The 21,493-nt window shown below is 31.4% G+C and overlaps 2 protein-coding genes across 2 annotated transcripts; both read left to right on the forward strand.

The window, feature by feature from the left end:
* The first annotated feature begins 4,301 nt into the window (after positions 1 to 4,301).
* Positions 4,302 to 11,161, forward strand: LOC129308984 (early nodulin-70-like). Its single transcript, XM_054950335.1, has 12 exons — positions 4,302 to 4,625; positions 6,513 to 6,561; positions 6,709 to 6,916; positions 7,004 to 7,178; positions 7,280 to 7,345; positions 7,625 to 7,861; positions 7,985 to 8,111; positions 8,193 to 8,479; positions 9,343 to 9,536; positions 9,648 to 9,733; positions 10,831 to 10,907; positions 11,015 to 11,161. The coding sequence occupies exons 1-12, from the start codon at positions 4,302 to 4,304 to the stop codon at positions 11,159 to 11,161; spliced, it is 1,977 nt and encodes a 658-aa protein (XP_054806310.1).
* A 4,687-nt stretch (positions 11,162 to 15,848) lies between these two features.
* Positions 15,849 to 20,233, forward strand: LOC129308468 (sulfate transporter 2.1). Its single transcript, XM_054949576.1, has 12 exons — positions 15,849 to 16,216; positions 16,311 to 16,359; positions 16,440 to 16,647; positions 16,748 to 16,922; positions 17,045 to 17,110; positions 17,201 to 17,431; positions 17,532 to 17,658; positions 17,746 to 18,032; positions 19,097 to 19,290; positions 19,457 to 19,545; positions 19,648 to 19,724; positions 19,855 to 20,233. The coding sequence occupies exons 1-12, from the start codon at positions 15,947 to 15,949 to the stop codon at positions 19,978 to 19,980; spliced, it is 1,899 nt and encodes a 632-aa protein (XP_054805551.1). The 5' UTR covers positions 15,849 to 15,946; the 3' UTR covers positions 19,981 to 20,233.
* Positions 20,234 to 21,493: the final 1,260 nt, after the last annotated feature.

The raw sequence follows: 21,493 nt of genomic DNA on the forward strand, positions 1-21,493 counted from the left end.
TCTACATTTGCAGGAGAATATTGCATATGATGGGAGAGTGTTCCATATGCTGGAGAGTGTTGCATGTCATGGGAGAAATGTTGCATATAGTGAAAGAAATCTACATCTATGGAAAAGTGTTGCATGTGATAGGAGAGTGTTGCATATAATGAAAGAGTTTTGCATATGATGAAATAGTTTTGCAGTTAGCTAAAAGGTCTTTACATATGAATTGTAAATGTTTTATGCATTCGTCATATCATTTTTCATGATATGTTTTATGCATATTCAAATAAGAGTATTTTTTTTCATGAATACCATTTGCAATATCTTGAAAAATAAGGTTGCTGATTTTAGCATAGCTTCTATTTGATAAATTTTCAAGATATATTCATGAATATTTTTTTTAAAAAAAGTACTTGTTATGAATGGATATTCTTCACTTTTCATGATAATGATTTAAGATATTCTAAAATTTACTTATTTTTTATGAAAATGTAAATGGATATTTTAAAAATTTTCTCACTTTCTTGAAAACACTTATGGATATTTTGAAAATACAAATGAGAATGTTGAAAACTTTTAAATCTTTCAAAAAAATACCAATGGTAATGATTGTTATATGTAAAGTTTAACTACACCCATATAAAGTATCAAGAAAAATAATTGAACACTAACAAATTTATTTATTATTAAACTATAACAAGTTTTGATATCACTTGAAAACATAACCACATTATAACAAGATAATATATGACAATTACATTACAATAAGATAATACAAAAAGTGATGTAGTGTTCATTCTTGAGCCTTCATATTTCTCTCCAACTAGTCATTCATTTGCTTTAATTAGATGATCTCTTCAATGGCATCCCTTGCAACTTAGTGAAGACTAGTGAACATAATGTTCTCTTTGTACATCTCATAAATCACTAGGTAACAGATTATGTCTAATAAAAGTTCTCTTTTATATCTTTTTGACACCAACTACAATATATTTCTAGAAAATGGATACATAAATACAAGAATCCTAATCTATATTCTAGTTGCCTGGATTTGTAATTGAGCACGAAAGCAATTAATTTGAAGGCCAAGTGTAAGTCATATTTGCTCAATAGCAAGAGAAGACAGGAGGGAGTAGAATAGAATGCATGCATTCCCAATTGTCAACTTTACTAATATATCTCTTTGTCTTTTTTCATCTTATTGTTGTTGCCTACAACTTGATTAGGAGATGAAGCATTACTACTTGGGTATGCAAATTCAGCCACAAATTCATTTGCAACCTAGTAGAATAAACTACAATTTTTAGATACATTAAATTATAGGAAACAATGTGGAGATTTTTCAAGGGACTTGAGTATTTGCCCTTAATAAGACTAGAATAACTAACTTATAGTTCCATTTACTATATTACAATTGATAGAATTAAGACAGAGCAAATCTTATTAAGAGTAAACAAAGTGGAGATTAGCAATTTGTCCAAGAAAGAAAATACAATATTTGAGTAAAACATCATATTTGAACTTTAAAAACATGCTGATAAAGGGACAAAATCAATCACATATATCTTTTGGGAATGATTATGAAAAATAAATATGCTTTCTTATTCACAAATCCACAATCAAGAATATCATCAGCTGTATAGCTTTCAAAAATAAAATCAGCTATGAGCAAAGTTATTGAGTTGGCCTGGCATGAAGTCAATTCAATGATGGCAAAATCTACAATCATGAGATTTACTTCTCCTTACCAAAGCATCTCCTATATTTTGAAGCTCTGAGATCCATCCCTTGTCATTATTATGTCTTCCCTCCAAAACTAATATTCAGTTTAAAAAAATTAAAATAATAAACATTAAAAATAAATTTAATTAATTGAATTTACCATATCATTGTAGTAAATGACGAATCACTTTGATCCACTAGGCACTAGTATGGTGAATCATCTATTTGGCAGTTGGTATTCCTAGCCTTCTTGAAGACTTCCTATTATATAAAAAAATATATTGAAATTTAAATTAAAAATTAATAAAATATTAATTTACATTTAAATAAAACAATATATGTTAATAAACAAAATTAATTACCTGCTGAGCAGGAATATAGCACCACTTAACAAAATTATCCCAATAATTGGGATTCACTTCAAGAGGGCTATTCGCCACTATCTCCTCCATTGATTTCATCCCATCCTCATTATATTTCTAGTATATTTCCAAAATAGGCTGTTTCTACCGTTCTTCCACCCGTTCCATCTTAGAAAGTGAGTACGACTTTTGGTTGTCCATCACTACAAATTTTTTCTACATAAATAATGACAAACAATTAATATAATTATAATAAATAAATATAATATTTAGTAAATTAAATAAACAAAAGAATAAAAAATAAAATTAACTAAATATAATATAATTATAATTAATTAAATATAATTAATAATTAGATATTATTCATAAACATAGATATAAATAAATTATTAAAATAATTAATTAAAATTAAATAAATAAATACCTTTATAATTTGTTCCTAAGTCTTCTCCTTAGCTTGTCGCCTAACCCTCCTCTAAATGGGTAGATTAATAAGAAAAACATTGTATTTTTTCTCAAGTCACATTTGGAAAACATTGTAGAGTTGACATGACTGACAGACTGGCTAGCTAGTTGCGTTTCATCTTATCAGCATGCGATGATCTTTAGGTAAGGTCTATAGGTCTCGCTCTTGCTCTTGCAATATCCTCTCATAGGTATTGCCATTAGGCTCTAAAAATATTTAAATTTAATAATTACTTTTAAGAATAAATTAAATTAAATAACTACATAAATTTAAATAATAAAATCTAAATAATTGATTACCTTGCATTATAAGCCTGTAGCCCTTCCTCTGCATGCTAGTCTGGCTATTGGTCCCCTAGGACTCAAATATCTCATGGTCTAAAAATTCCTCAATCATCTGGATTGGGACTTTAAGGAAACCCCTGTCCCTCAAGTTTTCAACTTCTGAATCACCCTTAACACCTTCCTATTGCGGTTGCTCCTCTAGGTCGTTGCTGTTGAATATGTTATCTAAGTTGAACATTAGTAGGAGGAGGGAAAGCATCTTGGGAAACATTTTGAACTAGTGAGTGCAATAGATTTTTATAAAGCACGGGTAAGAGAAAATTTTGCCAAAAGTAAAAAAATAAGGAGGGTGAAAGTTTATATAAACGTGACAATAGTAGTAGTTCTCACCAAAACCACTATTATTTAGTATTAACATGAGCCCTAATGTCTAGGTAAGACTGTCTTTAATGTGTTTCCAAAATGGTAGCAACTTAATACTAAATTGCTATGCAAACCACTATAAAGTTGACTATTTGTTACTTGAGATAGGTTAGTAGTGGTTTAAGTCAAAATTACCAAAAGATTTGTAGGTTTCACCATCCAAATCGCTATCAACTTTTCATGCCATTCGACACCTTCCTTAGTAGTGGTTTTGCAGAACCACTACAATCTTTGTAGTGATTTATAGGAGGTAAACTGCTACTGTAATTACTATTATATCTTTCACTAAAATGCGAAGGTTAAATTGTTACAATATTATAGTGGTTTGGGTTAAAATTGATATAATAGTCAGATTTCATAATGGTTTATATAAATTGTTACTATGTAATTGCTACTAAATAATCTTTTATTAATAGTTAGAGATAGTCTTGAAAATAACTACTCTTGCTTAGTTAGTACATTTTGGTTATCTAGTATTGAAAATTAATTTTCTTACAATACTAATGTCCTTATAAATAATTACCCAAATTTAAGGTCTTGTTAAACAAATATTTGTTTCATTTCGCTTTGAGGAGTAATTTTCCCAAAAGCATATAAAGGCACCTCATAGCCATGCCCAATTAAATAAGTCACATCACATCACATCAGCACTTATTGGCACTATTAAAGAGTCACCTCCCTTATGCCTTTCACAATTATGAATTACACTAAATGCCCTTTCCACACTCCCAAACAAAATCTTACCTCCTCATTAGGGGGAAAGAGATTCACTCTCACTAAGATTCCTTTCTTTGTCTTCAATTGTAGTGCCAATATATATTATTAATATCTTACTGGTACACCATGACTAGTGACAACAAGCAAGCATGCTTAAAAACTGAAATTTGCAGCTAGCAGATAAAAACGTTCCTTTATTAGCCTCCCTTCCTCCTTTTATTCGATTTGCATTATTTCTTAAGGTGAGGAAGGGAGAGAGAATTGAAAGGGAATAGGCACTGAAGGTGGAAAGGGAATTTCATGTAGTAGAGGAATAAGAATTAAAGGTGGAAATTAATGATGATGGCTTGTGGGAAGGTGGTGAGAGATCAATGGTGCTATAGTTTGGAGGAGCTGGTGGAGATGGACAGGAATGGAGAACACAATAAGAGAGATGAGTGGGTTAGGAATCCTCCAGACCTTCCGAGTCCTTGGCTTCAATTGTGGAACATAGCTAAGCACACTTGTGTGCCTTCTCGTGCCAATCACAAGTCTCTCTTCAAACATCTTCTCTCCCTGGTTTACCACTTCTTTCCCATTTTGGACTCTCTCAGACACTATAATGCCTCCAAGTTTAAGAACGACTTATTAGCTGGTCTTACTCTTGCTAGCCTCACCATTCCCCAGGTATGTACCTTTACTTTTAACTCATTTTTCTTTGGAATGGAATCCCATTAGAGAATTGTTAAGTTCAACTGAAATAATTTCTTTTAAAAACATTTTATGCATTATTCACATCCAACTTCTTGACTCACTTCTTCTATATATTCTATTGATCTCATTTTTAGGACTACCTGGCGGGTTAGATTGGGGCAAAAATCATCAACTCTTTTTTTAGATCTTGAGTTAGTTACTGTTTTATTAGTTATTATTTTGGGAGAATCCCACTTAGGGCCCTGATAACACAACAATTTTTATTTAGGCTCCAATATAGTTTGAAAAATCTTTGCAAGCTCAAAAGCTTTAAGTAAAAGTATATTTTAATGAAAAAAAGATACATTTATCCTTAGACATTTTGTTGTCAATTATAGGACATTAGGTTGAAAATTTATGGATATTATGTTGTGCATTCATGGACATTTTGTTGTTCTTTCATCTTGCAAAACTTGTACATTTGAAACTAGGCAATTTTCACTTTTGTCCCTTGGGCCAATTGTACATTACAAGATATTGTGTTGATATTTTATGAATATTGTCTTGTACATTCATGAAAAGAGAGAGGGCAATTTTTATGCTTTGAAGGCTCTAAGTGAGATTCTCCCTATTATTTAAGTAGGATTAAAAAGTTGTTATAAAAAAATAGAATGAAAAAGTATCATTATTATATTATTTAGTGATGTGATCATTAATTTTTTTTCCAAACAATTATTTTTCTTTTTCAAAATTTTATATGCTTTAAAAAACATGTTTCCCATACATAAAGCGCACAGGTTGAGGCTAATTATTAATATTATAAAATCCAAATCTGGTCAAATGTTTCATATATATTGTTTGAAATTTAATTTGCATCTATATAATATATATATATATATATATAGCTGTCAATTTTAGTGTCATTTTCGCTTCCAAATGTACGTTACTTGATTTATATCTAATCACTTGATTTTGATTGCTTTACTTGCAAGTCCACTTTACTCTATGATTCATATATTTCAAGTTTATTTATACTTGATTTTAGCTAGCTATATTAAAAGAGAGAATAAATTCTTCAATAATAGGGAGTAAATTGAAATTTGTTCGAATAACAACAAATGGATAACAAACTATTGGTAAGAGTTGGGTCTAGTAGAATGAGTTTGTTTCTCACTACCTAATTGAAGATGTAACGTCATTTAGTATAATCTAACCTAGAATATGATTACCTCCAATAAGATGGCAATTGTGCACAACAAGAAAAAATTGATAACTATTATGTTGTCTAAGTATAAGTGAATATAAAACAATGTTAAACATCCCACATTTGACAAAGTTGAATTTAGTAAATAATATAAAATAAAGAAAGGACTAATAAATTTGAGTCTTAGGGTTTTGAGTTAAGATAAGGTATTTTTCCACTCATAAATTTAGATAAATAATTTATAGTTTATTGAGGGATTATTGTCAGCATTTGAGTTTTCTATAAAATGACAAAAGAGCTATGAAAATTTGTCTACAATTTTATTTTTAATCATTGAAAATATTGACATATTTAATAATTAATAGAGTTTTTTTGGTGCGATCGAGTGCATCTTAATAGTGTTTAAATGTGATAAAATTACCAAATTATATATATATATATATATTATATATATATATATATATAAATATATATATATATATATATATAATAGTCATCCTGATGATAACATTGATTGCATTATACAAAATTCAAAAAATGAGCATATTATTATTATTCAACACTTGTGAATAGCTTAACTTGCTTAAAAAGGGTATATTTTTTTGTCAGAAAAAAATGCATATTTTATATTAATTGATATGTTGATATCAATGATACTTATATTAATCAACATGCAGAGTATGGGATATGCAACTATGGCAGAGCTTAATCCTAAATATGGACTGTGTAAGTTGAATGATCACCTTCTAAGTTGTTTTAGCAGAGCCCAGAGGCATATTGTTTTGCATTAATTAAGCTTTAAAATATTTCTCATTTCCATTTTTTTTTTGGTGAGAAATCATCTAAATGGTGCAGTATGATTAATTATTTCAGATACAAGCATTATCCCACCGATCATATTTTCTTTACTCACAAGCTCAAGGGAAATAGTGATCGGTCCTGTATCTGTGGATTCAGTGCTTCTTTCCACAATGATTAGAAAATTGAAAGATCCTCATCAAGATTCTGCTGCTTACACCCGACTCGTCTTCACTGCAACTTTCTTTACTGGCATCTTTCAGGTTTCCTTTGGACTCTTCAGGTCACTGTTTAAATTGAAGCTAGTACGTTGTTTGAATCCTGTTGAGCTCATATTAATTATATGACAAGAAAGCTCAACATTTTGCAGGTTAGGGTTTCTGGTTGATTATTTTTCCCATGCAACGATTGTGGGGTTCTTGGCTGGAGCTGCTGTTATCATTGGCTTACAGCAAATGAAAGGACTACTTGGCATCAAGAACTTCACAAACAAAACTGATGTAATTTCTGTCACGAAAGCTGTTTGGACATCTGTGCGTGACCAAGTAAGATTAGAAAAGGGCGTGGTGTGTCTGTATATAGGAATCAAAGTTTATCTTATAAATTAATAATGGTTTTCTAATTCTCTGGTCTTTTTCAGTCGAAGTGGAATTATTCTAGTTTAATTCTTGGGAGCTCATTTCTGGCTTTCATTCTGATCACCAGATTTCTGGTGAGTAAATAGTGTTTCTGAAAGGTCATGAAAGTTAATTATTTGGTTGTCTGACGTGTGAATAAACTTAAGAAGATGTTGAAAGTCTTATATCATATGAAGTTAAGCTTAATTACCAATACAAAATAGAGAGAAATAACCCATAAATTTAAACCCTAATATTTTGAGTTAAGATATGGTATCCTCTCATTATTCTTGCAGATGTGTTCTCTTTCTCTGTTTCGAACAAGTACTGGTATTTAATTTATGTGATTCTCATTTTCTCTCTAATATTATCAGGGAAGAAGGCACAAGAAAATCTTCTGGCTGTCCACATTCGCTCCTCTACTCTCAGTCATTGTGTCGTGTCTGATTGTATTCAGAATTAATGCTGATCATCAAGATAAAGTAGAGGTCCTGGGAAAAATCGATGGAAGTAGCTTCAACCCTAGTTCATTATACCAGTTAAACTTTGATTCCAAGCTCATTGCAAGTTTGGTCAAGATTGGCTTTATTGTTGCCATAATTTCACTAACGGTGGGGCCCTCCACTTGATTAATTTAATTCACTTCATCAATTCTAATAACACTTATAAATTACTTGATATGGTCTTTCTGATTTCTGCTGTGGTTCATGCATGCGACATTTCTATTTTTAAAGGAAGCTATTGCAGTTGGTCGATCTTTTGCAGCCTTAAGAGGATACAATCTTGATCCCAACAAAGAAATGGTATCATTAGGCCTAATCAACATTGTTGGATCTTTCACTTCTTGCTATGTTGCCACGGGTAATCAATTACTTCTTCAATGCAATTAATATTCATTACATTATTATCAACATCAATGAAGAAGAGTGAAAAACTGTACAGGTTCATTTTCACGTACTGCTGTGAACTATAGTTGTGGCGCGGAAACAATGGTTTCGAACATAGTGATGGCTCTCACAGTGATGTTTTCACTGAAACATTTGAAAATGTGGCTGCGTTCAACTCCAACAGCAGTGCTAGCTTCAATGATTCTTTCAGCTTTACCAGGAATCATTGACGTCAAGAAAGCTATGCACATATGGAAGGTTGATAAGATCGATTTCTTGGCTTGTGCTGCAGCCTTTTTCGGCATCGTGTTTTTCTCTGTCGAAATTGGTCTTCTCACTGCGGTAATTTTCTCGCTTTTTATTACCCTAAATAATATGGAAAATCTAGCTTTCTTAGATTGTATTCTAGTGATGATGTTCTAGGTTTGCCGATTGATCACATTGATTTGATCCCACCATTTAGATGTGCATATACTAAACTGCATGTGTGCTGTGCAAAAGAGTTTGAAAAATGAGTATCATTATATTAATTTAGCAAGTGGAATAGCTTATTTCTAGAAAAATGTAACTTTTGGTCCTTTACTTATTTTTTTCAATTATTGATTTAGTTCCTAAATTTTAATTTGATTGGGAGCAATTCAATTCTTATGATTTATTAACTTGAATCAGGTTAGTCCTTTTAGTTTTTTTTTTTGAATCAATACAACTCAATTTTCATAGGTTGTTAACTCAATAAATTAGAAGGATTGAATTGTATCGAGTTAAAATTCAAAGGTTAAAGTTAGGAATTTAAAGTTGTATTATCTCTTCACTTTTTTAATCCAAGTTTTAAGATCTTGAACACCTCTTTATCATGGATTGGGCCTCCTATGACTCTACTTTACACTAGATCTTCTAAAAGAGCTTGGGAGATTTTTATAGTCCAATTCATTGGGCTTCTTAATTGAAAATTTTTATACAAAACTTTTAGTCCAAAATATGAATTCAACCTTGAAAATAAACACATGAATAATCTAACTTTGAACTGAATGCGAAAGATAAGAAATATTGGCATTACAAATATCCTAAAATATAGTACCAAAACATAAATAAATGAGACTTGTTATTGTCATTTAACATATATACGGCATTTCAAAGAGGGGCCATCTGTTTTCTTATGAAGAGGAGAAATAAGGGAACTACTAGATTAATTATACATAATGCAGGTTATCATATCATTTGCAAAAATAATCCTAATATCCATTCAACCTGGGATAGCAATTGTTGGAAGGCTTCCAGGAACTGATGAGTTTTGTGATGCTGAACAATATCCAATGGCGGTCAAGATTCCAGGAGTGTTAATAGTTCGTGTCAAATCTGCTTGTCTTTGTTTTGCAAATTCTAATCTTGTTAAGGAAAGGTACGTCTCTACCTTTCTACCTTGCTCTCCCCAATTTGGTTAGTTTCTTTCGTGCTCGGATATTTTCCTAAAGATTCTAAGACGACAACACTTTTGTCTGTCGTGTTAAAGGATTGTGAGACGAATAATTAATGATGGTGGTGTGGAAGATCCCACGGCACAAAGCACCTTCAAATATGTTGTCCTTGACATGTCAAGTAAGCACCATTGAATACATACCCCAGCTCTTTAATTTGTTTTTTGTTTTTTTGTTGTTGCATAATGCATTTGATATAGAGTAAAGAATAAGAGCCAAGTTTAAAGGTTCGATTTAGATAAAGGTTCAGGCTTAAAAAAATGATGGTTTTTGAAAAAATTGGGCTTTTAGGCCCAACCCTAGTAAGTCCTAAAAAAGGGGCTCGAGCTTGAACAACCCTCCAAACTCTATTCCCTAAAATATCGATGACTTTTTAAGTATAACATTGTTAAAGTAATTGATGTTGGTTCTTTTGCCATTTATTTCAAGTATATTTTTTTATTAATTTCTTAAATATAGTTATTTTGTAAGGTCTATTTCTTGGTTTTGATTAATGTTGTACCCTATGATACATAACTTTTTTATTTATTAGATTTGATAAGGTTAATTTGAATTGAAAATTTTTATCTTCATTTTAAAACTTGATTAAGATTCTATATTTATATTTGTATTTATTTATTTTATTAAATTTTTTATTTTTAAATTTTTTTAAAAATAAAATGGGATTACGTGCCCAGCCTTGAGCCTTCTAATGAGATTTGGGTTTTAGAAATTGATCATTTTTTGAGAAATCAAGCTCAAGGATCTAAGCCCATAAGGGTTGGGTCCGTCTATTTTTTTACCTCTAATTTGATATTTCACACCACCCCTCGTCAAATTGAGAGGACTTTAATATGGTCAAATTAATCTAAATTGAGCTGGTTTAGTACCCTTTTGAGTGAAAGCTTTATCACTATTGCTGCTATGCATGTATTCCAAGAGCTTGAACTCAAAACTTCTAGTTAAGGTGGTACAATCCCCCATTTTTTTTAATTTTTTTTTAGAACGCAGGCGTAGTGCCTGAAGAGGCATGAGATCAAACACAAAACCTAGTGCTACAAAGTCACAACTTGGTACCACTAGATCAAAGGGTTTTTGGTAGCTTGTACAACTCCTTGCTAGTTGAATCAAATGTTTGGTGGTTAAACATGTCCGAGCTCTTTAATTAGCGTCTTTTTACGTATTCTCTAAACAAAATTGAAATCTTTTTTTTTTTTTAATTTTTAACCACAATCATAGGTCTGATGAATATTGACACAGCGGGGATTGCTTCACTGGAGGAGCTACATATCAGTCTGGCTTCCAATGGGCTGCGGGTAAGCCTCTTGTATTTCCTTTCGATCACTTTTGTCTTGAAGATTATTAATTAATATATATACACTTATGAATCTCCCTTGGTTTAATTCTCTTATTACTTTCTCAGTTGGCCATAGCCAATCCTAGGTGGCAAGTGATTCACAAGCTGAGAATAGCCAAGTTTGTGAGCAAAATTGGAGAAAGGGTTTTTCTGTCTGTAGGAGAGGCTGTTGAAGCATGTCTTACCGCCAAAATGGCTCCCATGTATCCATGATAAATCACATTTCATTATTGCTGATTAAGATCAATAGGAAAAGATGATAAGACTCATCAATCTCATGATATTGAGTCACTTGCTTGGGATTAACCAATGTCTTTCAATTACAATTTTTCTTCGGGAGGACTAAACGTGCCTTCCTCTACATCCAGCTGTAAAAACAAATAATTATAAGCATGTTCCAGTACTTACTGAGATACGTTGTATCAGCGTACTCAATCGCTGCTTACTGCTAAATCCAGCAGTAATCTGCGACATCCTCTATTGTATAGTCGGTTCCAGTACCACTATATACAGGGTTTTGGTGATTTATGATGTCATTTATTGTGTGTGCCTCTTTCTCTTTCCTACACTTTGGTATAGTATTTGGATAGGATCGATATATGAGGTCTGTACAGTGGGATCCTGTGAAATGCGTCAAGATTCAATAAATGAGAGACATATATATGGCGCTGGTTTGCGGTGCTCGATCTCACAGACACTTGTTTATTTAGTGGACCACTGAAAAAGATGTTTCATGGTTAGCTCATTCATGATTGCTTCGTTGTTAATGGGTTGACTCAATAAGGCTTCTATTATTATGGTTCTTTGTTTTATTAACATGAAAAAAAAAAAAAAGAAGACTGAATACTGCATCTGTCACCAAAGAATTGGATGCCACTCTCACAGACTCACACTACTATACTGTGCTTACTACAAAGATTCCAATCCTATGGAGGGGAATCTCTTCAAAGAAGTTGTTGGTTGAATTTCATTGAATTATGTACACGTATATATAAAGAAATTTAAAAAAAATGATTATAAATTTTTTTCAAATTATATAAAAAAACAATCCGATCCATCAAAATGCTATAATTTCACTAAAATTTTTAAGAATCTCTTTCAATAAATTTTAAATTAAAAAGATCATTTTACTCTTATTAACAAGTTGTGATTTCTTATTTAATTCTTGTAATTTTTTAAATAAAAGTTGTATTTCTTTAAATGAAAGTTGTAAATGGGTTTTGTTATTTTGAGAACTTATTTTTCAATAATAAAAATTACACTTGATAAATTGTGATTTCTTATTCAACTTTTGCGATTCACAGAATAAAAGTTGTTATTCTTTAAATAAAAATTATAATTGGGGCTTACTTTTTAATTATATAAATTACATTTGATAAGTTATAATTTATTGTTCAACTTTTGTGATTTATAAAATTAAAATTATGATTTTTTTAAACAAAAGTTGTGATTACGATTTGTTATTTTCAATAAAGGTATAATTATTTTTTTACTTTAAAATTTACTGACATAGAGGTCCATAGGGACTTCATGAGAATTATGACATTTTAAAAGATTAAATTATTATTTATATAATTTGAAATAATTTTATTATCATTTTTTCAAGTTTAGGCCCCTCTTCTTATTTTATCCTTAAAAAATATTTTATTTTTTATTTTTAAGTTAAATTTATACTTTAAAATATATGTTTATATTTTTCAATTAGAATTTATATTATTTATTTTTAATTCTTGAATATTATAATTTTTTTTAAAATATGTAATATTATAATGTAAAAATTATTTTTTTAAATGATAGAAATTGAAAAAAAAACTTATGGAAAGCCTAGCTCGAAAAATTTATGATAACTTGACTTTTACGCCTCAACTTACTTGGGCCAGGCTCATAAGCGCTTACCGTTTATCACCTTTAGAAGTTACAACTTGGCCATTTTGTAAATATTATAACTGATGGCTTCCTTTTTGTTAAATTTCTACTCATAAATCATTTTAATTCAGGGCAGGCTTTTCCTCTAACACATTCAAATTGCATATTAAAACTGGGACAGCCTTTTGAAGTGCGAGCATATGCTTCCGTCATTGTCTAAAATTATCAGATCAGAGCTCTCTAATTAATCACCGTCGAATATAATTATTGGTGTGCCTATTACAAGTAGTTTCCTACTAAATGTTTGATGTGATTATCACATATAGTTACTGTTGTCTAATCAAACTTGATTTTGAAACCACAGTTAATCCAATAATTCTCTTTGTCATTGTGAATTGATTGGAATTTAAATTTGGATCAAATCTCTCATTTGAATAAATGTTTGATCTGATTATCACATATAGTTACTGTTGTCTAATCAAACTTGATTTTGAAGCCACAGTTAATCCAATAATTCTCTTGGTCATTGTGAATTGATTGGAATTTAAATTTAGATCAAATCTCTCATTTGAATAAACAAAATTTAAGGGCCAAATCCATCTATTATTACATTTCCTTGTAATTTCAAAATTTTCATATATCATAATCATTTAAAATTTCAATCACTTCAAACATTCTTTTTTTTTTGTTTTATTATTGATGTCTCTGATTCTTATTTTTTTTTTTCATCTCTTAAACTTATTATTTCTGATTTTTAACTTTTGTTTAAAATCTCAACTAATTTCTTTTCTTCATAGAAGGAAGAGGAGAGAATTTTGCCCATTTTTCATTTGAATTATTTTTATAAACTACTCAAATAAAAAATTTTAAATATATACATTTTAAACGTGATAGTTAAACTACAAGATTTTAAATTTAAAATTCAAACCAAATCTACCAATTCATAAGCTAATTTATATAACATCAACTTCTTCAATTTCTCTCTATTGGTAAATAGTGAGCTTTTCATTTTTAATTTTTTTTTCTTTTTTCCTTATTCCATAATTTCTATGACATATTATATCCACATGCCCCCTCAATTGAGGCTTTGTTTTCCCCCCTCCCCCTACCTTTTCAAACTTTTACTCAGATATTTCACAAATTCAGGTTACTTAAAGTTAATCACATTGATTCTAGCACTGTCTACACAAAGTTGGGGAATATTAGATTCAGACCTAAGTCACCTTCACAACAGCTACCGAAGAAAATCCATCTTGAAAAACCTGGAGGTTTTGAATGAACAATATATATTGATTAATTATTAGCATGACGCATATGAATACTATAGCTTATAATTTTCTTTTTTTCAATTTGAAGAAGTTGATAGTCAATTAATGTTCTATAATTTTTTTTTATCAACATGATATATCATACTTTTGAAAGTGGTATTGTGCGTTTATATGATTGTTGAATAGTGGGGTTTTTACGAGACACCATAGTTACACAGATTACATAATTAAAAAAGAAGAAGAAGAAGTATCAAAATTTTAAATGAATTTTCACACCCTTCTTCGTTTTCACATTTTTGTTATGCTTGCTTCACATGAGGAAATTGGAGGGAAAGAAAATAGGACGAGAGAAAATGAAGAAAAGAAAAAAGTAAAAATATATAATTTTCTCTCATTATGTTTGGTTGAGCAAAAGCAGATTGGCATCTCTTTATTTCTTCTTCACTTTTCATTTCAACCATTGAATTCATTTTTGAGTGGTTGTAGTTTAATGTTTTATAAAATTATTATTAAAATATAAAATTTTATAAAAAATAATTAATTAATTTTATGAAACATTAATCTCAACCATTCAAAAATGAATTTAATAATTGAGATGGAAAGTAGAAAGGAAATGAAGTGATGAAAAAAATGAAGAGAAGCCAAGTCTAAGCGAGAAAAAAAAGGGAAGAGAGAAAAGTTATTAATTTTATATGGACAGTAATACCCTTATTATATACTCTCTCTGTTAAAAAATATAAAACATTTTTAACTAAATCTCACCCCTAATAAAGTAGTTACCTACTTTCAAACTAACTTTATCTTTTTATATTTAACTCTATTAAACATTCTATAATAAATATAAAGTTATTATCAATAGAAACACTTTTGAAAAACAGACAATGATCACAACTCGAAAGACTAAAAATGTCTTACATTTTTTAACATCTAAGTTATCAAAAAAATACCTTACATTTTTTAACGGAGGGAATATATAATAACAATAATATTTTCTATCATATATTTTGAACAAAAACATAATTAAAAGTATTTTATCCAATACTGACAAAAATTATTTCATCCAAATTAAAATTTTATTAATAAATTATTAAATATATAAAATAATCTTAAATTTGAAACTATAAGCAAATATAACGTACTTAACTGAAAATTAACTTGAAAATTTAGAAATAGCATTTATCTAATTCATCTAAAAATTAAATATATTATTTGTTCACAAAGGTTAATGATCAAAATTTAACCATATTACAAATAGCATGATAAAAATGGTGGGAAGCTAGAGCCGGTAATAAAAAAAGTGGTGGGTAAATTTAAAAATAAAATTTTCTCATATTTGAAGAGAAAAATTGGAGATAAAATCATGTAGGAGTCACATGTTATTTTCTTCTCACTTTTTTCTTCCTCTGCTTTTCTCTTGGCAGTAAGGGAAAATGTTGTATTCCCTCACTTTTTTTTACCTCACTTTTCTCTCCTGTCAAACATAGGATTACAGTTACAGTACTATTAATTGAACAACAGGAGCAAAAGTCTTTGCAGAGACACTGGTACATATAGTTGTTAAATTATTTTCTCATAGCGCTTGCAAGAGAAAGAAAAGTTGTAATAACACCAGGTAATACTCTGGAAAACACACATGTGCTCCTCAATATATCCTCATCCTTTTCGTCTGTTAATAATTTGACTTGTTTATTTTCTAAAAAGGGAAACACATAAAGGTGCGTTTGGGTCTATTTAAGATGCCTCAAAATCGTGGGGATCTTCAACTTCAAAAGATCACAGAGAGCTTGAGAAAAAATAGGCTTCGTGAGAGTATAGTGAGGCCTCTGTTCTGTGACGAGACCGAGTTCTCCCAAACACTTCAAGCATGGCTACTTCGGCTGAGAGGTCCGAGTGGGTGCTCAATACTCCTGAACCTCCCTCTCTCTGGAGTCACTTTTCTGATTCCCTTACCAAAACTTTTACTCAGTGTCGCCAAAAGCTTTCCTCTCTCACTGACCAGCCTGGACCCAAGCCTCTTCTTTCGCTCTTGCAGGCACTTTTCCCTATTCTTCATTGGGGCCGTCACTATACTCTCACTAAATTCAGAAGCGACTTGCTCGCTGGTCTCACTATTGCCAGTCTCTGCATTCCCCAGGTGAATTATCTATCTCTATAATTTCCTTTTAATCAGCTTGCAAGTCATCATTTGCACTCAGTTTTTGTATTGTATTATGATGTATTATCTGCAGAGCATTGGGTATGCGACCTTGGCACACCTCGATCCTCAATATGGCCTCTGTAAGTGGCATGAGCTGATCTACTTTAAGTACTGAGAAGCTTGTTGTTTGGATTGATTAATTTGTATGGCTCGTGTTCAGATACAAGTGTCGTGCCTCCACTGATTTATGCTGTAATGGGAAGTTCAAGAGACATAGCAGTTGGACCAGTGGCTGTGGTTTCACTTCTTTTATCTTCCATGGTTCAGAAGCTTATAGATCCTGCTTCTGATTCCCTTGGTTACACCAAGCTTGTTTTGACTACCACGCTCTTTGCTGGCATCTTTCAAGCTGCCTTTGGCCTCTTAAGGTCTTTTCCTTTGGTTTCACTTCTGTTATATATATATGTATATGTATATATATTTCTAGATATAGATACACTTAATTATTATCCAATATTGAATTAACAGGTTGGGGTTCCTTGTGGATTTTCTGTCCCACGCTGTTATTGTTGGATTCATGGCGGGAGCCGCCATTGTTATTGGTCTTCAACAGTTGAAGGGACTGTTGGGTATCACTCATTTCACCACCAAGACTGACATCATCTCTGTCCTCAAAGCTGTCTGGAGATCATTCCAAAATCCTGTAAACTATTTAATTTATTCACTTTTCAACTGATGATTCGTTTTTCAAAATAGTTAATCTTGAGTTTATGATGTTATCAAGCATAATAATTACTGAATGCTGGACTTTGTTCAAACACACAGTGGAATCCTCGTAATTTCTACCTGGGATCCTCGTTCTTGATCTTCATTCTATCGACCAGATTTGTGGTGAGTGCATTTCTTAATCATGATGTACCTCACCAGGTTGGTCACATCTTTTTCTTATTTTCTCACGAATTAAAGTCCTATTTCCGGCAGGCTAAAAGGAAGAAGAAACTGTTCTGGCTTGCGGCAATCTCACCTCTCGTGTCAGTGATAGTCTCAACTCTGATTGTTTTCGTGACAAGAGCTGACAAGAACGGTGTTAATATTGTGAAACACGTTAAAGGAGGATTGAATCCAAGCTCCATCAATCAGCTAGACTTCAAAAGCCCCTTCATCGCTCAAGTAGCCAAAACTGGACTCGTTGTTGCTCTCGTTGCCCTCACTGTTAGTGCCCTCTTCAAATTCTAATTATCTTTTCTTCCACCTTAATTAATTATTCGTGTAATTAAATTAATTGGTTTCATATATATATATATATATATAGGAATCTGTTGCTGTTGGTCGATCTTTTGCGTCCTTGAAAGGATACCGTCTTGACGGAAACAAGGAAATGCTGTCTATAGGTCTCACCAACATCATCGGATCTTTTACTTCTTGCTATGTTGCAACTGGTAACTTCTCTTTGGTTTAAAAGTAGCACTGGCGTGCGCATTCGCACTTGCATGTAATTAGTAACACACATACATGTGATGAAGCAGGTTCGTTCTCTCGGACGGCGGTGAATTACGCGGCGGGATGTGAAACGTTGGTGTCGAACATTGTGATGGGGATTACAGTGTTGATATCGCTGCAATTCTTGACGAAGCTCTTGTATTACACGCCAACTGCGATCCTTGCTTCCATTATTCTCTCTGCTCTTCCAGGACTCATTGATATCTCCGAAGCTTACAAAATCTGGAAGGTTGACAAGCTTGACTCTGTCGCCTCCTCTTTTGCCTTCTTTGGCGTGCTTTTCTCTTCTGTTGAGATCGCTCTCCTCTTAGCGGTACGTATATAATGTCATTAATTTCCCACTTCTTTCATCACTATCCATCTACTTCCTTCTTTTTTCTTTTTGTTTCTTTTTCCTTGTTAAGAGTGGGAAGAAGAACAAAAATAATGAAAGAACATACACCACATTTTAACTGAAAATTTTAAGGTTTTCAAGTTCATGGATTATTTGTCTTTATTATATATTAGTTATAAACTTAACTTTATCCGATGTGAAATTTTTCATATCGACTCAAGTTCATTCACACTTGAACAACTTAAAAACTAATCAATATACTACCGAGGGCTCACATCAATTGGTGATGAGAAGCTATTCTCACCTAACTAGTGGTATTGAGGTTAAGTCTTAGAAAAATAGGAGCGTCAAAACTGTAGTAGAGTATGCCGTTCAGAAGAATACTTTAATGCCCGATTTGAATTAACCTTTCATTTATTAAGCCCACTCAGCATTACTAAATTTTTATATAAAATATGTTTAAGGGTTATCTATTTTATCAAAATAGCTTTTAATCTCAAGAAGTCTCAAGTCTCTAACTTTTTAATTAGTTTTAAAGTATACTTAAACATTGACTATTTCATTAAAATAACCTAGTCACTTGGTTAGACACATATCTAATTTTTAATTATTAGATGTAAGACGTTTTTTCTCTATTAAACTCGACATGGGGGAGGTCCAAGCATACAGGACGCACAAGCAATAAAAAAAAAACAAAAAAAGAGTGACTGGAATCTTTTGTGTAGATGTTCGGCTGGACACAAATTTAAGCATATATGCCCCAGCACTTTATTGAATATAATGCACTATGGGTGATGCAGGATGGATGGAAATCTGAATTGAAGCTCCAATATCTAGGGAATCATTATTATTTACCCCAAACAAACAGTGTGCTAGTCAACTCTCTATTCGAAATGGTGTTTCTAATTACTAGGATCTAATAACGGTCGCGTGATTAACAGCAGTTAATTTGTTTCAAAGTGGATTAATGAATTGCAGTTTGGCGGGTTAAGGGAGCTAACTAGGGATTATTGAAGGTGTTAATTAATAAACATGTGGTGCAGGTGGTAATATCGTTTTTGAAGATCATATGGATTTCAATCAGACCTGGAACAGAAACTCTGGGAAATCTTCCAGGAACTGATTTGTTCTGCGATGTGCATCAGTATCCTATGGCTGTCAAGCCTCCTGGCACTCTAATCGTACGTCTCAAGTCTTCCTTGCTTTGCTTTGCAAATGCCACTTTCGTCAGGGAAAGGTATATATATAACATTTGTCACTTTCAATTACACCCCACGATTCTTTGAAAAATATTATCAGATAACTATCAAAAATCTAATATGAGCATTCTGCCAAATATATATATATATATATATATCTTATATGAGCAGTAAACTCACTTTTCAAATTTTTGCTTGAAAAAGGATCATCAAATGGGTTGCTCGGGAAGAATTGGAGGACGATAAAGGAAATACCACAAGTACCATTCGGCTCGTGATTGTCGACATCTCCAGTAAGTTAGTACATTCTTACGTATATCAATTTTTAAATGTGCTGGCAATACTGTCACTGAAAATATTTACATCTTCTGGTGGTTTCCTAACATTTACGGTAGATTTGGTGAACATTGATACATCTGGAATTGCTTGTCTGGAGGAACTCCATCAAAGTTTGGTGTCACAGGGGAAGGAGGTAACAGATTTTATATTATATTGTTCATCTATCTCTATCGATCGCTTTCTGCTACATAATATATATATATATATATATATATAACATATATATACACATGCTGACCTATACATGGTGGATGCGTCATCAGTTAGCAATTGCGAGCCCTACATGGGAAGTGATCCACAAGCTAAAGGCGGCCAACTTTGTGAGCAAAATTGGTGGAAGGGTGTTCTTGACTGTTGGCGAAGCTATTGGATGCAAATCCGACTTTTAACTAGTTCTTATTATGTATGTGTCAAGTCTTTTTTGACTTCTTATTTTTGTGTGTTTCAAGGCCTTGTTTGACTTCTTATGTATGTCTGTTTCAATGCTTGTTTGGCTCATTGTGCTTTGTCTTTAATTTGTATTTGTGGGTGGTGACATATCTATCAGAATAAGTTATTCTGTCCTTGCCAAAAATGAGCTAAGTTTCTACCTTTGTCTAATTAAAAAGCTGCAGCTTGCAATATATAATGTTCATGATTAAACTACCATTTTGTTTTGAACTTCTTCTTGGGCATTAAATTTAGGTAGCGTTTGAATTGAAGTATTTGCATTTTAGATTTAAAAACTTGCATTTTAAATCCCACATTTAAAATTCTTTTATTTAAAATCTTTTGTTTGGGTGGTTTAAAAATTTTAAATGAAAAAAAAGATGAATTGAGATTTAAAATGAAAATAAAAAATTAACAATGATTAATTTATTTTTATTTTTTAATTAACGAGATAAAAATATAAGAGTTGTAGAGGTATCAATAGTAAAAATATGAAAAGAACAAAATATTTGAATTGATTAGAATTTCAAATGACTAGGATTTAGATAGAATTTAAAATTTAAAATTAAAATTTGAAATAGATTTAAATTCAAATCAAATCTATAACACCATCAATTTGATAGACAAAAAAAAATATCTTCTTTTAAATAAAACTTGCTAATTAAGTTTACAAACAATGGGATCGCAATAAAACAACCAAAGCTTTCAAACCTACAAACTATTTTCACAATTAATCCCAAAATCAAATAGATGGAAAAATAGGTATTCCTTAGCTATGGCAATAAGCAAAGTAAACTATTAACATGTACAGTTCAAAACAATTGATCTATCACTCAACTTTTTGGTGCCTTCCTTTATGCTTTATCAAAACTCTCACATGAACATTATAAAAAGTAACATATGAGATCTCTAACGTCTCAATAACAAACGAATATTCTAACCTAACACATACATTGAAACTCTCACATGAACATTGCAAGAAATAACATATGAGATCTCTAACATCTTAATAACAAATGAATATTCTAACATACACACACGCGCACACGCACACACACATTTTCACATGTTCACAAACATGTTTTCACAATAAATAATGAAGTTTATTTATTAAGACAATCAAACAATTTATGCAAACCCTTATAGCCTACCTTATCCACTTTTATAGTTGGCTAAAGCTTGAATTGACAATACACTTAATCAAAAGTATATTCCCTTTAGAACTAAACTCCTCTCCTTCAAAGAAAGTGCCTAATGTCTCACAATGTCTGACCAAGGAAATAGCCCCTAACAAGGGACTATCCATCATGCATCGAGTGGAAGTGTACTGTGTGGCATTAATCAAGTTATAGTTTCCTATCACATCCGCCATAGATTATAACACTTACCCTTGTACTCCCTACAAGTACATTGCACATCCACAAGATTTCAAAACACATAAATATGCTTGGAAAGAGCAACAGTAAGAAATCA

Source organism: Prosopis cineraria, unplaced genomic scaffold, assembly GCF_029017545.1.
Source record: "Prosopis cineraria cultivar Desert tree isolate PC_DT_omini unplaced genomic scaffold, ASM2901754v1 PC4, whole genome shotgun sequence".
NCBI lineage: Eukaryota > Viridiplantae > Streptophyta > Magnoliopsida > Fabales > Fabaceae > Prosopis > Prosopis cineraria.